This window comes from Merops nubicus, unplaced genomic scaffold, assembly GCF_000691845.1.
Source record: "Merops nubicus isolate BGI_N331 unplaced genomic scaffold, ASM69184v1 scaffold19831, whole genome shotgun sequence".
NCBI classification, from domain to species: Eukaryota; Metazoa; Chordata; class Aves; order Coraciiformes; family Meropidae; genus Merops; species Merops nubicus.
The window spans coordinates 53,313-69,585 of NW_008589254.1; the positions used below are offsets into that span (position 1 = coordinate 53,313).

The following is a 16,273-nucleotide window of genomic DNA, read 5'->3' on the forward strand; positions in this document are numbered from 1 at the left end:
CATGAGTGAAAATATTTAAGGCCCCTCATGTTGAAAACTCTTGAAATAAATGTACCAAATTGACAATAAGTGGGAAAAGCAAAAATCCTTTCTCTCTGCTTTTGATTCAGTTCTGCTTGGTGTTTTTTTTTCCAAGCCCACTTCTTGTTTTTTTAAAATTTTTTCCGTGTGTGTTGCAGGGAGAAGCTACAATAAGGAAGATGCTTAGTTTCTGGTGGCCTTTGGCATTAATTTTGGCAACTCAGCGAATAAGTAGGCCTATTGTCAACCTTTTTGTCTCCCGGGACCTAGGTGGCAGTTCTGCAGCCACAGAGGTAAGTCAGTCAGCGCCCTCCATTGCTGCAAACAGTCATCTCCATGGAGTTACTTCTTTGTTTCTCACCTCAGCTGTTCTGACAAGAAGCCAGTACATTGTTTTCAGTACATTTCTGTTTAGTGCTCTCTTCACCCTTGAAAAGACAACTGCTTGGACTCTCACCATGAGCGATTCTGCCAGGCCTAGTAGAACGTCACCTTCAACAAGACCAGTAGGATTTCTCTACTGAACAGTTCCTCTGTCCCAGGTTTTCATGCTCTACGTGTAGGTACACCTGCTCTGGAGCATCCAGATCCTAGAGATTCTGGTACAGTCGTCAGTAGTCCCATGTGCTGCTGTTTCCTGTCATGTATATCTGTGGCTGTGCAAGCTGACAGGAGATGACCCCTGGCAGTCAGTGCCTCACACAGAGTGGGGTGGAGATGCAAGGAAGTACATGGGAAAAAAAAAAAAAACCTGTCTCCTGGCTGGGATGCAAAATGCACCCTTGAGGAATTTCAGCTTACTCTTAATCATCTCCTACAGCTGATTGGAGCCAGACTTCTGATTGTAATGCAGAGCCTTCACCAATGCTCAGCATAACCTGGTGTGTTCTCTTAAGAAGTCTGGGGGACCTTTGCTGACAGTGTCTGTAGGAGGGATCCATGTAGTCATTAGTTTTGATGTTGGCTTTCATGGAGAGCTTTTTCACTTGTCAAATACATGTTTTAGCCATTTAGGAAAGCTTTCCTGCAGATATTTTGGGAACCCACCAATTCAGGAAAAATAGTGAAAGAAAAATCACTGCTAAAAACTTCAATAATTTCATCCAAGTGGAATCTAGATGTCGCAGTCCAGTAGCAGTGGGTATATATATAGCACTAGTATACCAAATGTGGTAGTGAAATACTGTTTTCTTTAACAGTTAAAGTATTTTTTGACTTCATGAAAATAAGAAAAATATCTTTTATATTCCTTATTTGATCTAACCTAGTTAGGTTTCATACAAACGGAATTCTGCTGAAAATACAGTAAGGGGGGGTGCAATTAAGAAGGATACTGTCTTAAAAGCCCAATTTATTTTTATTGAAGCAATTACTGTTTCATAGTACACTAAGCATTATTAAAGCTATTATTATCAGGGAAGAATCTATCCCAATTTCTTCCTCTCTGTGTATATTGCTACTTTTCTCCCTCTTTTTAAACATCACAGGGGACAAATCAGCTTGTTGAGGACATCATCCAAATGCCAACCCCCATTCAGTGCTGGGGGTTTAAACCCAGCACTTCAACCAGTCAAACACTTACGTGTCAGGCAGTTCTCAGTACACATGCACACTTCAGCTCTGAGGACTAGAATACTTGGGGTGCCAGTAGACTTCCAAGTAGCTGCAGGAAGAACTCCCTAAACACCCTACATGAAAGAGATGAAGTACCTTTTCTTCCTGAAATCAGAAACATCTGTAAAATTATAGAATCATAGAATGGTTTGGGTTGGAAGGGACCTTTAAAGGTCATCTAATCCAACCCACCTGTACTGAGCTGGGGCATTTTCAGCTAGATCAGGTTGCTCAGAGCCCCATCCAACCTGACCTGGAATATGGCCAGGGATGGGGCTTCTACCACCTCTTTGGGAAACCTGTGCCAGTGTTTCACCACCCTTATAAAAAATGTCTTCCTTATACCTAGTCCAAATCTTCTTATAGTTTAAAACAATTACTTCTTGTCCTGTCACAGTAGACCCTGCTAAAAAGATTGTCCCCAGCTTTCTTATAGGTTCCTCTTTAAGTACTGAAGTGCTGCAATAAGGTCTTCTCACAGCCTTCTCCTCTCCAGGCTGAACAACCCCAGCTCTCTCAGCCTTCCTTCGTAGGAGACGTGCTCCAGCCCTCTGATCATTTCTGTGGCCTGCCTATGGACCCATTCCAACAGGTCCATGTCTTTCCTGTGCTGAGGCCTCCAGAGCTGGACACAGTACTCTGGGCGAGGTCTCACCAGGACAGAGTAGAGGCAGAATCACCTCCCTTGACCTCCTGGTCATGCTTCTTTTTATATAGTTGGCCTTCTAGGCTGCGAGCACACATTGCCAGCATCTGTCCAGCTTCTCATCCACTGGTTGTCACAGAAGCACCCACAAAACAGACAGCAGTAGTTACCCAAAGTGCAGATTTGTTCCAGTCAGAAATTGCCTAGCACTCCAATGGACCAAAGTAAAGTAAAAGGTGGGAATATAATACTACACAACTAATTCCTAAGTTCTGTGGATATTCCTTTTGAGAAAGATGACCCAAAATGTGCACACACTCACTCACAAAAGGGAAAACCTTTTAAGGGGACCCAAAAAGGGCATGACTCATCCAGAAGAGAACAAGGGCCCCCTCAAGGATATGTGTATATCTAGAAGAAATATTCAGTCACCAAAGGGAGGGTGTGAGGGCTCACTCTATTCCAGGAGGGTTCCTTGGGACTTTCATACCTTAATACATAGGGGAGGTTTTTGCCTTTGATGTAACTTTTTGACTGTATTTGTGAAAGTATAAAAGGGCCTAGTTCTAAATTACAGGCAGTGAGTTGTTTCTCATTATAAAACTGATCATCTAGAGTTGTCTGTGTTTCATTGATGAGCACCAAAGTGGGGAGAGGGTATTTTGTGTCTCCTAAGTGCCTCCTGCCCCAGAGCAGTCGGTTTGATGTCCAAAGTCAGTCAGCCACTGAAGACTATTTTGTAGTCTGTCTGCCTTAAAACTGTTTTACTTACGTATAACCAAGTAAAATGTATGTAAATTAATATTATGAAATATATCCAAAGTTTCTGTGAGCTTTAAGGCTACTCAGGTATCTGTAGCTAAAACAGCTCAGGAGCAGTGTGGGAGGAAGGTGTTCAGCTGGCTGAGGAGCACACACCAGCTCCAACAGCTGTCATCCCAAAGTATGAGAGCAATGGTGAAAAAACAAAGCTGAGTAATGTAGCTTCGTGGCATGAAAGATTTTGTAAGCTTACGACTCTGGGCCAAATGATGGCCACTCTGATGGTCTTCCTGAAACAAAAAGCTTCCTGTCACCTGCCTGGTTTCTCACTGTGTCAAAGTCAGTGTGGTGACATTGGTGGGGAATGACACCCTGTGTTAGTTTAGCTGTTCTGCTCAGTGATTTGAAGTTGGTGTTTCCCTGTCTCTTTTCATAGGCAGTGGCAATTCTGACAGCTACGTATCCTGTGGGACACATGCCCTACGGCTGGCTGACAGAGATCAGGGCAGTGTACCCTGCTTTTGACAAGGTGAGTGCCCGTCTCGGGGGTGCAGTAAACACCTTTACGTGTGGTTTCATGTCTGTCGGCCTCCTTTTCCTCTCTATTGCAACATTTTAATTCAGGACAGGCTTCACTGGTGTCAGGAATTTATGCCAAACAAATATGAAGAAAGTTAGTTCAGGATTCCATAATCAAGTATAACAGATTCTTCAAAATGTAAACCAACTGAAGATTAACTAGGACTGTAATAATGACCATCTATTGTCTTGCTTCTCTTTACTTTTGCTTTTAATATCTATTGTTCCTTGTACCACTGATAACACTTTCTTAAAAACCTAGTTAAAATGAATTGGGTTTTAGTGGCTTCAAGCTGTTGTCTGATTTATGGTTTTAACCTTAGCTCTGTGTTGCAAGATATTAAGCTACTTTTGAATGGATAGGTGCTGTATTTTTAAGGATTAATAAAAGTCCTCACTCACTGTGATATAGCTACTTAGCTAATTTAAGTAATTTCTCACAAAGTGTCCATCAGTGGGTGAGCAAGCTCACAGCTCTGCTCCAGATTCTGTGTTATCACTCAGATGGGTTTGGGTTCATTTGCTTATCTTAATATTTGGCAGAGATTGTTTCACAGACTCACAACAACAGAGATAACATGCATTATTTTAGTAATACTGACTTAGCTGACTAAGACTATGAAGATTTTTTGTTGGAAAATCATGTAATTACATAAGAATGCAAGGACTGCTCTTGGAACTGAGGACAGAGTAAATCTATAACCAAAATTAATTTTGTTTAGACTCTTTTTTTTGCTGTGTTTTAGAACAAGGACTCTCTAGCCCATATGTTGTGTGAAGAACAGTCGTGTCCTGTGACACTAATTCAAATGCCAGATCCTCTTCTTCTTTTTATTTACCAATCAGTAACTGAACTTTCTGTTTCCAAATACTGTTGAAAAAAATGTTTGCTAGCTCCAGAATATACTCGACTGAAGCAAGCCCAGTTTGAGATGATCCACCATTTTTCCACAGAGGACTTATAAACAAAACAAAGTCAAATCAGTCATAATTTCCTAACCTGCCTCTGTAGAGCTGAATTGACCTGTCAGATAAAATAAAGCATGCAGGCTTTCTCAGGGGTCATGCTGCTGAAAAGGAACTGCAAATGCAAAATCAATAAACTGCAAGGTAGGTAGAAATGGTTTAGGACAGGAAATACAGGGGCTGCTAACCTCATCTGTTACAAGCCACAATCAAATGCACTATTGCCAAGCAAAATTAACAGCAGTTAAGTTCAGGTCTCATTTAGCTGGTGTAAGATGTGCTGACAACTTTAGTGGTGACAGGATTAGACCATGGTTTGTCTGTTTATTTCAGTTAAAAAGCTTCTCATAGAGCTCTTGTGGAACAAATGTGAGGAAGAAGAAGCTGGGGAAAGGCACAGATAGATAGGTACAGTTTATCTAATTGCCAAAAACAGTAAATAATGGGGGTTTTAGTTGCATTTTCTAAGAGCAGTTTGGCATAAAATGTGCTGTGAGGAAGCAGCAGGATAAAGGGCATCTCATCCTGGCAATCATGTGTGTAAATGCCTGCACCACACCTTTCCAACAATAAATACCAAACAGAAACCCACACTGGGGTTTTTTAGATTGCTGTGAGAATTGCTTTACCGTCACTCACACATCATTCACATGCCACTGTGCCTTTAAAAAGCTTTGTTTCCTTAAGCTAAAGCTTTCTCAGAAGAGTCTGGGTAGAAGCACTTTTTACTTCCAGACTCTGAAAAGCCTCCATTGTGATTTTCAGATGCTGAAACAATTTGCAGCCGTGCAAGCTCCCATTTTCTTTTGTCAGTTATTCAGAAAGCTGGCATAGCTGGTGGCTATTAGGAGCACAGGGCCTTGCCTTATCTGGATTTGGGATCCAGATAGAATGCCCCTCCCCAGTGACTCTACTGGAGAAGTCAGGTTCTTCTCTGCAGAGAGAAATCGCTGCCTCCGAGAGATGCAGGGTCCTGCTTCAGTCTTTTATGAGACTCTGTGTCCAGAGCAACCTCATGGCCAAGCAGTTACTCTCAGGTTAAGGGTTACCACTGGTTTTCTGAAAGCAAACAGGCACGTCCTGTTCTGCTCTGTTTGCTCTTTCACATGGTGATAAAGCCATTACTCGTAATGGACAGTGCTGTCTGATTCACAGCAACACCACCGACTGTGGGAGGACTTGTGAACGCTGTTTATCTGATTAATAGCTGGGAATGGATGCTCTTTTTGCTCCGTAATCTGCATGGTGTTCTGATTCAAGAACTAAATAGTGTGGAAGAGGTAGGAATAAAGAGTACGTGGTCAAGAGTTAGAGCAAAGGGCAGAGTGGGGCAAGGGCAGCATGAGCAGCAGCGCGGTAGGAACAAACGAGAGCCCTTTTCCTTGGCAGCCCTTTCGATGGCTGGATTTGGGTATGCTTCCCTTCCTCTCTGTTATTTAAGCCTTGCTAGTTGAGCCATACAGCAGAATCGTCTTTAACACTGGTGAGCAATGTAAGTAAGGCCTATCCTCACAGATATAAAAACTAGCAGTTACAAAGTATTTCCTCAGAAACACAAGAAATAAGAATAGATGCATGAAAAAAAGTTTACAGAGTTTTCATAACCTGTCCCGAGAAAGAGCAGACGTAGGAGTAGCTTCCTCCTTTGAGGTCTGGGTTGCCTGTGTGCAACTTCACCCACCCAAACTTACAAGCAGATATTTAGGCAGGAGCGTGGGGCTGTCCAGGTGCCCTCACTGCACTGATCTCCACAAAAGCTTTAAACTTCCAAAATTCCATCAGCTTCTTGAATGTGTGTGAAATAGTGTGCTCTTCAGAGAGCTCACGTTTGGTTTGTTTGCTCCCAAGGTAAGTTTGCATAAGTTCCTATGTCTCCTACAATTGCCTACAGTAAAGGAGGCTGACCCTGTGACAGACACTGTTCTTAGTTACATCAAGGATGAATAAATGTTGTGCTACATCTCATGGTACAGGTTTTATCAGTGTGGGCACACACTTGTGTGTTTCAAACAGCCCCAGGGTAAAAGCAATAGATTACCCAACAGCCTGTTGCTACAGGGCTCCTAATGGTGCCCTGCTTTTCATCCCATCCCCTCCTTTCACAGACAATTTAGTTTGCTTTTATGTGTTCCTTAAGGGCTATTTTAAATCTTCAGCTTCATTTGGTGTATTAAACATTTGGAAGAGAGCTTTTGTTGTTGTTTTAAATAAAACTTCACCATCATGTGAGTACAGAGCCCATGTTCAAGGTGGAACATCTAATAGTCCTAATTATGTTCCGTTCATTAAACTGCATTAATAGAGCCAGCTGTTCCAGGAGCTTTGTTTATATTACCCGCTTGTCTAATTGGATCAGTAAGGGTGCTTGCACTGGGGTATGAATTTGGTACCTGTCTGTGGTAAAAGGGAATTAAATCTTATTTTTCCTGTGAAAACATGCTACAAACTTTAAACTAAGGTAAAATACCACTCTTTTTCAAAGCTGAATTTATTAAATAGGACTTGCTCCTTAGCAAAGTTGGGAAATTACTCTGCCCTCAGTGACTATAGGAGCCGTTGCTGTCAGTTTAAGCAGAAAATACTCTGGTGATATAAAGTACTCAGAAAGCTCTAGGTTAAAAAGCAAACAGAGGCAAACATGCAGAGGTGCAGACAGTCAGGTCCAACACGTGACCCTGGTGCCATCAGCCTCCCAGTAGTCTGGAGCCAAGCTAATGCTCGCTATCTCTTTCTCTTTATCCTAGAATAACCCCAGCAATAAATTGGTGAACACCAACAGCACTGTCACAGCAACACATATCAAGAAGTTCACTTTTGTTTGCATGGCATTGTCCTTAACGGTAAGAAACCTTTGTTCAACTCTCTGGCTTTCATCTCAAACACAAAATTATCTCCTCTGCCTAATGCTGAAAACTCTAGCAGTTCAAGAAAGGTGAGTTGTCTCTTCTTATAAAGATCTGTTGCTTTTATCTGGAGGAGGGAGTGTGGTCATAGTATCGGAGTGCTAAAAAAATCAGCCATCATTAACTCAGGCTAGATATCGTAAAGGCTAGAATTATTTTATTTAATTTTCACTACTTTTCATTTGAAGTCAACCTCCACATGCGAAGAGGTATCAGGGATCTGCTTTTCTTTTTTTCTCTATTTTTTTTAATGAATAAAACTTCTGGCAATCAGCATGTCAGGAAAATGAAAAATCACATTTGTGTTGTGCAGTGGGATGGCAGCTGGTCCCTGGGTATCCTTCATCTACTGTGAATGGTGGGAAGGGCAGCATGTGTCAAAACTGCAGTAGCTGTTCCCTGCTGCCTGGCATGGCACCGGCCTTCCATGCTGGGGGTACTTCCATGCATGTTAGTTTTGTTTACTCTCAGAAGGAGCTAAAAAGGGCAGTCTGGGAGATGGTGCTGGCACTGACAGAATGATCTAAAGCCTTGTCTGTGCTGGGAAGCAGTGCAAGGGGCTGACATTCAATGGGAACTTTTGCTGAGCCTGCAGCATTTCCAAATGAAGTGTCCAGCTTACACACATACATACAGTGCATCTTCCCCAAGAAACCTGTTTCTGCACAAGTCTTCTCAGCAGCACACAGGCAGTTCTGCAAGAAAAGTCATACAGGTGATGGGGATCATAGCAAATAATGGAGCAGATGACTGGAGTAAATCCAACTTCTGTTTCTACATAGGATGGATTTACGTTAGTGCTTGGAGCTGGTCAAGCCACCCTCTTACCACTTGGGGTGGACTTGCATTAGCAACCGTGCTTCTGTCTGTGATGGTCATTAGCAGATTTGTGGTCCGTGCACGGTGTCCAAAGGAGCCCTGGGCTGTCTCCTGTCATGGCACCACCAAGGGCCAGGACTGCCGGGATCGGTCATGGCGGGGCCGGGCAGCCAGGGCCATCCCAGCTCCTCAGCCAGGAACAGGACAGCTGGGGGGTACCGGGGCAGCCCCAGCCCTTGCCTCGGGCACCTCCTTGGGCGTGGGGCCAGGTCAGGACATGGACCTGTGGTGGGCCTGGCTCAGCAGGGCCTGTGGCCAGGCGAGGCAGGGCTGTGGACAGCTGGAGACAAGCCCTGCTGCAGCATCTCCTGGGCTGGGGCTGACAGGGGTCTGACACAGGGTCCTGGGCCATGGGCAGGGCGAGGGGAGTCCCAAGGGCTGAGCAGGTACAGTCAGGGCTGATGATGCCCCCAAGGCCATGACAGCTCCTCTCCTCAGTTCCTGCACTAGCAGGACAAAAGCCAAGGGGAACCTAGAAAGAGAGTTTCTCAATGAAAAAGTCTTTTTGACTGAGTCACACATGGCCTATGCATGATGGGAATTAGTATACATCAAAGGAAACCTTACAGTACTGGAACCTGTGGGGTTTGTAACCATCTCCACCCCCTTGTTACAGTCTGAGAAAGTAGGATATGGTACTTTTTGTCTTAATTCACAGTTGGAAACAGAGCAACTGAATTAGATTTCTTCTGCTCTTTGTTCCCTGTACTTTTTCCTTAAACAGCTACAACTGCCCACCACCAAAGACAGGATTGCATGAGCCAGTGTGGCATCTCTTCTGTCTATTAATTTCCTGTATTGAAGATCAAACTCTTTTTTCATGTGGCTTAGAGGTCAGCTGCTCTTGCTCTAAACTGTATTTCCGACAGCATGTAGGAAGTTGGCCGTTGGGTTGGCCATTGTCCGGAGACGTTCCGCTGACTCCCATTACCTGCCGTCACGTACCTCGAGGTTCTCTCTTGTCTGCTGTGCTGAAGTCCCCCTTGAAGTCTCTCAGTGTTGTTAGATACCCATGAAGGGGAAAACTTTTCCTCCTTATAAATGTTTGTGAGAATACTATTTCTGTCTCAAAGCTTTCTTTGAATTGACTATTTTCTTAACTTTTCTGGCCATTTATCAGCATATTTGAATTCTGATAGATCATGAACTTCTCACCATCACCATCCTCTGCAGAGTAATTTTTAATTACTGCAATAGGGTTTTGTTTTGTAACATTATGGCATGTTTTTTCCAAAAGTTCTCCATAGTACCTTAAAGGGCAGTTCTTTCATAAGCTCATCATGAGAGATTTGTCCACACCGAAATACTTTGCCTTATAGCTTCCCCCCAGGGTGTGGCCGGCCCTGCAGGGAGAGCCAGAAGGGAAATGAGCCCCAGGGGTCCCGCACTGAGTTGACAAAGGTCAGGTGTCTGCTTGGGGATAAAAGCTGGGACCACTTGCAGGGAGTCAGGAGTGTCTGTCTGTGGAGTGCTCTCCACAGAGCTTCCTGGTTCAGGGCAGACCTCCTGACTCTCCCTGGAGCTGGGCCCCGGCCTGTTTAGGCCTTTGTGACCGCGGGCTGATCGGATGAGAGTTGCCATGTGGGCACCTTTTTCTCATGTGTTTAACTGGCTGGTCGGGCTGTTTCCCATGCCAACTGTGGGCAACCTCGGTTCCCTGTTTGTACCACCTGTTGTCGGCCGGGTCATGTCGTTTGTGGGATCGTTGGGGGTGGCGTCGAGCACGTATGAGCTTGTTGACCTGTTTGTACCCCCGGCGGTCATTCATATAGTAACATTTCTGTCTACAATACAGTCTGCATATTGGTTCATCTCCCTGCTGGTGTTACCGTTTTTGTTGGGCCTGGTCATTGGCAAAACAGCAGGCTGCACCTCAGCAGGGGCTTTTCTTAAAGTAGTGGCAGTGTCTCTGAGCTTGGACACCACAGTGCAGAATTCAGGGAGTTCCGAGGCAGCCTGTAGTGCACAGCTACTGCCAAATTACCTCTCTCTCCCTGTCTTGCTCCTCTCTCTTCCCTTCCTTCCTTCTTTCCTTCCTTCCCTCTGTCTCTCTTGGGCTCTTCCTTAAGTCTTCCGTGATGACACAGAAGATGCAGTCAGGTCAGATTACTTTCCCTGGCTAATGTCAGCTGCTGGTAGCCACATGATTAGCATTTGGTGACCTGCCTCTAAGCTGCAAGGCTTCCCACGCTGATGTCATGAGTTGCTGCCTGCTATATCAAAGTGATGAGCAGAGAGCTCCTCTGGGAGAGCACAAGCTCCTTTGTGGCACAAGCTGCTGCCCACTCCACGTGGTGGCCACAGCCAGGCCCTCACACCCATGTCTGCGTGCAAACCTCGAGCAGGTCCATGAGGTTGCGTGGCTTCAGCTGAAAGCAGGCCATGGGCTGAGCAAGCAGCACTAGGGAAAGTGGGACAGTTAACTCTCCAAGGGGACTCAAGGGTGGCATCTGTTTGTGTCTCAGAGCCCGCTTGGGTGGCGAGTGATGTCTTAACAAAAGCTGTGAGCACCCTCAGGTCGCTACCCTTGGGGTAAAAGCCGACCAGTTCTGTGTGGCTGAGGCAAGGTCACTGCACGAGGAGCATACAAGATGCTGATCAGAGACCACCATGAGAGCTCCCTAGCTCACTGTCACTAAAAATGACCCAGGATAGTCTGTACTTTACTTGTTCACTTACTGGAGGGAAACAGCAATCAGTTCTCAGAGCAGATGGCTGCGCCTCTCAGCTCAGCTCCCTTGGGCAGCAGCCTGGGCTGGGACACACAGTGCTCGGGGGGCACCTTCCAAACACCAGCTCCTGCTAGCTGCATGCTTCCTCTTACTGCAGTGACAGCAACACACCTCACCGGCTGTAGCTTCATCTTCCTGATTCCTCTATGTATTACAACAGGTTTTCCCTTACCAATGAGACAGGCTGAGGGTGCCAAGGGTGACATGCTGTGCACACCACACCGTGTCATCCGTCTGTCGCCAGCTTCATGTACAGCAGGAGAGCTGCACAGTACTCATCAGGTGTAATGTGTTTTATTAGAAACAGCTCAAAGCTCTTCCCAGCTTTAAGTGTAATAGCACCAGGGCTGTTATAAAAGGAATTTCAATGCTGCTTTGCTTGGCTGATTTTTTAAATGGACATATAGTTATGGAAAAATGGGGAAAATACCAATTTTCATTAAAAAACAGATTAAAGGGAGAAGCTAATTGTGTAGAATGCCATCTCATTTTTAATTAGCAGACACTGCTTAAGAAACAAAATCCAGGTGTTCAAGTGTGCCCTGTGATTTTTCATTCCTTTCTGTCCCAAAAGGAGACTGAAGGATAGAGTTGAGGGAAAGCTTTCACATTTACACTTATATGTGCATGTGCGTGGTTTATGCAAGGCTTTCAAATTTCAGATTTACTTGTTACAAACCACAGATAAACTAGTAAAACCTGTAAATCTTTTTTTTAAAAAAACAAGAACATTGCCATGAAGTTTCAACTAAAATGAAGGCTCAGGTGCTTAAGCTGAACAAATTGATAGGCACCAGTTGTGTTCTGGTAACCAAACTCAAATGCCAGGTAACCTGCATTAGATTTAAAATTCAGTGAAAGTTTAAATGTAATGTTCTTAGGATCAAACAGCTGGTCAGTTTACTGGCTTATGTGTTTGGGCCTGATAGTTGAATATATATGTGTCAGTACATGTCAAAATGTTATCCACTTTACAGTCAGGTTTGTCCATTATTAAGCAGTCTAATAAGTGTTTCTAATACTTACTATAGTAGTTCCTGTATTATAATTTAGGCTTTTTTATATTCTATAATAAAATATTACTTTTTTGTAAATAGAATGTGATTTATAGATTCATATCTGAACTTACTGTTTTGATGGCAAAAAGCACATACTGATTTCTAAGGGCACCTGCTGATGAGCATCTGTAGTTTAAGGAGTTACTGTTGGCAACTGTCTCATTTCTTTCATTTGCTGGAAGTTATCAGCCCCTTAGGAGGAGCAGCAGGCAGGCACTGTGCCAACTCTCTAGTGCTTACGTCTCGTAGCACAGCAGCATAAGCTACTACCAGTTGGCAGTTATATTAATCTTATATATTAAAGTATAGTGTATGTAATTATAAACATGTATCTGATAAGTATATAATCATATGCAGAGTCTAATTATGTATAAGTGGGGCTTTTTACATTATATTATAAGAATCAGGAGTTTTAGGCTGCAGGATTTAACATGTTTGCCTGTGCATCTCTTATTTCCCCCTACTCACGGGCAGAAAAGTGGGACAGACTGTTGGGGACCATAGGCTCTTTAACTGATCTTGCAAGTATCGATAGAGGGACCCTATCACACTCTTAAAACAGCAGAGAGGGGTCCAGAGTCACAGGGTTTCTTTTGCTGGGTCCCTGTGATGAGATAATTCAGTTTCAGCCTGAAGAGGCTGAAAGAGAGGAAGGAAATCTTTGTTCCATTTGATGACAGTTTATTGCAAGCCATCTCATCATTGCCTAATCTCCAGACATCACCTGCTGGGTTATCTTCTGTAATTCATCATTAAGCACCTAGGAGAGAAGAAGAAAAATATGATCAAAACCACGGAAGCCTGTGTAACGGGAAATTCCTTATATGAAAGAATTAAAGTACAGAATACAGGGCTCGGGAGTTGCTGCTTTCTACTTAATGCTGGAAGAGCTAGAGCCACTTGCTGTGGAAGAGAAGCAGAAGTGTTTCATTCAGACTGAGAACCCTTGTCTGTTCCAAAGGGAATTCTGGATGCCCAAGCGTTTGTGCTCTGCTTTGGATTTGGTTATGCCAAACTAGGAACTGCCAAGTGGATTCCATCTGCTGACTCTCCTGTTGATCATCAAGGCTTCACCAGCCAGTGACATGTAGGCACTGGCAGATACAATTGGAGCCTCCAGGAGCAAAGACCAAATATTCATACCAGTTCAGTATATTAGTGCAATACCATTGCTTTATTGATATATTCCCTGAGGTTATGCAAACATTTTATACTCAGTAGTTGTTTAATTTTAAGTTAACTCATCAAACCTTATTTCCCTGCCATCAGTTTGACAGCTAATTTTTCCCAAGAGGGAAACCAAAGACTATCCGGTTTCCAGTAGGCATATTTGCTCTCAAGTTTTCAATCTCTAGCCTAATAAATATGCTACTTCATATCACTTTCTGCATTTACCATTAAGTTCATTTTCCACATGATAAAGTATCCCGAGTAAAGCTCTTGCATAAATAAGACACCAATGTATTTGATGATTTCAGTTACACTGTCCTGCTAAACAATGAGGCATAAAGAATTCTTTGCATCCCTGCATCAAGACCGAACGCTGCCTTACTAGGTGTCCTCAGCTTGCGTTCAGGGCGATATGGAGTAGGCCTGCATATTGAGCAACGCCGGGGAACGTGTTCCTCATTCGCCGAGGAAACCTCTCAAGGCAGAAGGGGAGTGTCCGTTGTGTGGAGTGACTGCATGGCAGCTCCCTGCACTATGCAGCCCCTCACTGGTTGGTGTCTGGAGTCCCACGCAGGACGTTTAGCCACTAGGAATGCACTTCATGAGTTGTGATAGCTACAGAAGTACCATGTGCTTTGCTTTGTTTCCATCTTTGGAGAAGAAACACCTGAAGGGCCTTATTTCAATCAGGGAGACAGTAAGTTGCATTCAGGACCTGATAGAAGATTACCTTTTATTTTTAGTTGCCTTGGACAGCTTCACTGTAGCCAGAGGTTGTGGGAAAAAAATAGTATTTTAAAATAGAATTTGCCACAAGCAGTATATGTGAACATACTTTTACAAAAATTAGTTATTTTTTTCCCCTTTCCTAAACAAAATAAGGTCAGTTACCATTACTACTGTGAAATCAGTATTAGACTGTCAGATAACAAGAAAATATAGGAATGCTAGAATTTATGCCCTCACTATCATGCTTTTGAGCAGTGTGAGAAGGTTCCCATGTACACACTTGGTTAAGTTTGGTAAAGGTCACCCTAGAGTAGAGCAAAATGATTTGGCTCATTTTTTCATGAACTTGTGACTGACAATCGAGGCAATAGCACTAGGGTCTGCAAATGACAAGCTGTACTTTAATTTCCTTGGTCTTTCAGATACTCTACACCTTTCCTGCAATAAGGGAATGCAGTATGACACCCAGTTATAAACCTCATTAATCTTTTCTTTGGAGGATTTGGCTACTGTAGCATTTCTGCCTTACTAGCAAAAACAGCTTAGCCACACCCTGGAACTCAGGATTCATCATGATGATTTCTTGTGAACAATGGAATCTGTCCAGTTCATGAGTTTTCATGTGCTCAGACTATAACGTTGCACAGACTAACTTACCCTGTAGAAATCAAAAATTTGACTTCTGGATCAGACAAGTAACACGACTTCTGATGGCAATAATAAATTTTTCAGTTTTTGAGATGTTTGTGTTTTAACAAATGTGGCCAGGGACATGAGCTGGAGTTATGCAGCCTTGTAGTTCCAGCATGTTGGTTACCAGCCACTGCACGAGAATTTATAAATGGAAGATTACTTAGGAGTCAACTTCTTTAAAGTGGCTTGTGTTGCTAGGGGAGACCCTTTGCTGTTTTCTAAAGCTGACCAAAGTTATATGAATTTTGTGGGGTTTTGTTTGTTTTTTAAGGAAGTTAAGTCTGACTATTGAACTTTAGAGTCTGAATAGTGAATTTTTTCTGTGCATCACACAATATCAAATCCTAGATCAATACTGCCTGTCCTTATTCCCCTTCCACCAAATTTAAAGCAACCGTACTTTACATTGTGCAGTTCATCCAGATTAAAGCAGTAGTTCGTCTTCCCCCATCCCAGGTCATGCTTACAGCTCTCCTTATCCAGAGATTTTCCCTGAATATCTCATTTTCTGCTTGTGAGAATAGTTAATTCTCCCCACGTGGTGCCGAAGAGCTTCAGACTCAGCAGTGCTTCTCTCCATCCCTGGTATCTGTTGCTTGCTTTCAGGAATATGTTTTTGTTACAAAGAGCTCAGGCATGGCTAGCAACTGGCTTTAAGAAACAGTACACACTACATTTTCTTCAGAACTGAAGTACTGTATAACATTATTTAGCCTTCCATGTGGTCTGTCCTCCAAAGTTTAAAGATAAGTGAAGGGAAACATTCATGGGAACCATGCTTTGCTGCCACCAGATACACCTGTGACATTCAGTGTCGCAGGTCAAAAAGCAGCCACAAGTTTAATCCATTGCAGAGGCCACTGGATTTGTGTTAAATATTCATTCATTTTTTGTTATCTTTTATTGACTGTCTTTTTTTTTTACATCTCTGCATTGCTTTATTATCAAAGGTTACAAGTGGGCTTTGAGAAATGAGATAATAGGATTGAGATGCAGGAAAATCCACAGGAAGAATCATCGCAGCAAGAAGCTGGTCCCTCTCAGAGGAGAGAACCCCAGCTGCAGACAGTGCCAGTATCTGAAACTCCTTAGGTGACTGAGTTCAGTGTCATTATGTCTCATGAGTATGTAAAGAAAGGAATTTTTAAAAGAGCGACAGATTTCCCCACACTCCCTAGTCTTATTTCATCAATGGCTTCATTACAGCCTCATTGTATTAAGGAGGGTTCACAAGTACTATCTAGGATACTCACATTTAAAAACAACAGCATTAACTTTAAAGACTAAATCCACTTTCTCTTGACTTTATGGTCATACGCTATATGGATGCCAAGGACAGATTTTAGAATCACACCACCCATCCAGTGGATGAGTTTGTTTTCACTGCTTTAATTTTGCCTGTCTCTGAACTCCCAGATTGGTTTTTTATCTTCAGGCTGCTGGCACAAAACCAACAATTGGAAAATGACATACTGGCAGCCACTCAAGAAGCCCTTTACCTCTTCAGGGTCAGGTTTAGTT

The 16,273-nt window shown here is 43.3% G+C and overlaps 1 protein-coding gene across 1 annotated transcript in view; it reads left to right on the forward strand.

Annotated features, from left to right (window-relative positions):
* ANKH (ANKH inorganic pyrophosphate transport regulator) overlaps positions 1-16,273 on the forward strand; it is a gene marked incomplete at its 5' end in the record, with an annotated part of 41,873 nt that overhangs the window by 12,959 nt on the left and 12,641 nt on the right. The window contains 3 exons of the mRNA XM_008949546.1: positions 180-314; positions 3,480-3,572; positions 7,333-7,428. Of these exons, the coding sequence (XP_008947794.1) occupies positions 180-314; positions 3,480-3,572; positions 7,333-7,428 (324 nt within the window). The remainder of the gene's footprint in view (positions 1-179; positions 315-3,479; positions 3,573-7,332; positions 7,429-16,273) is intronic.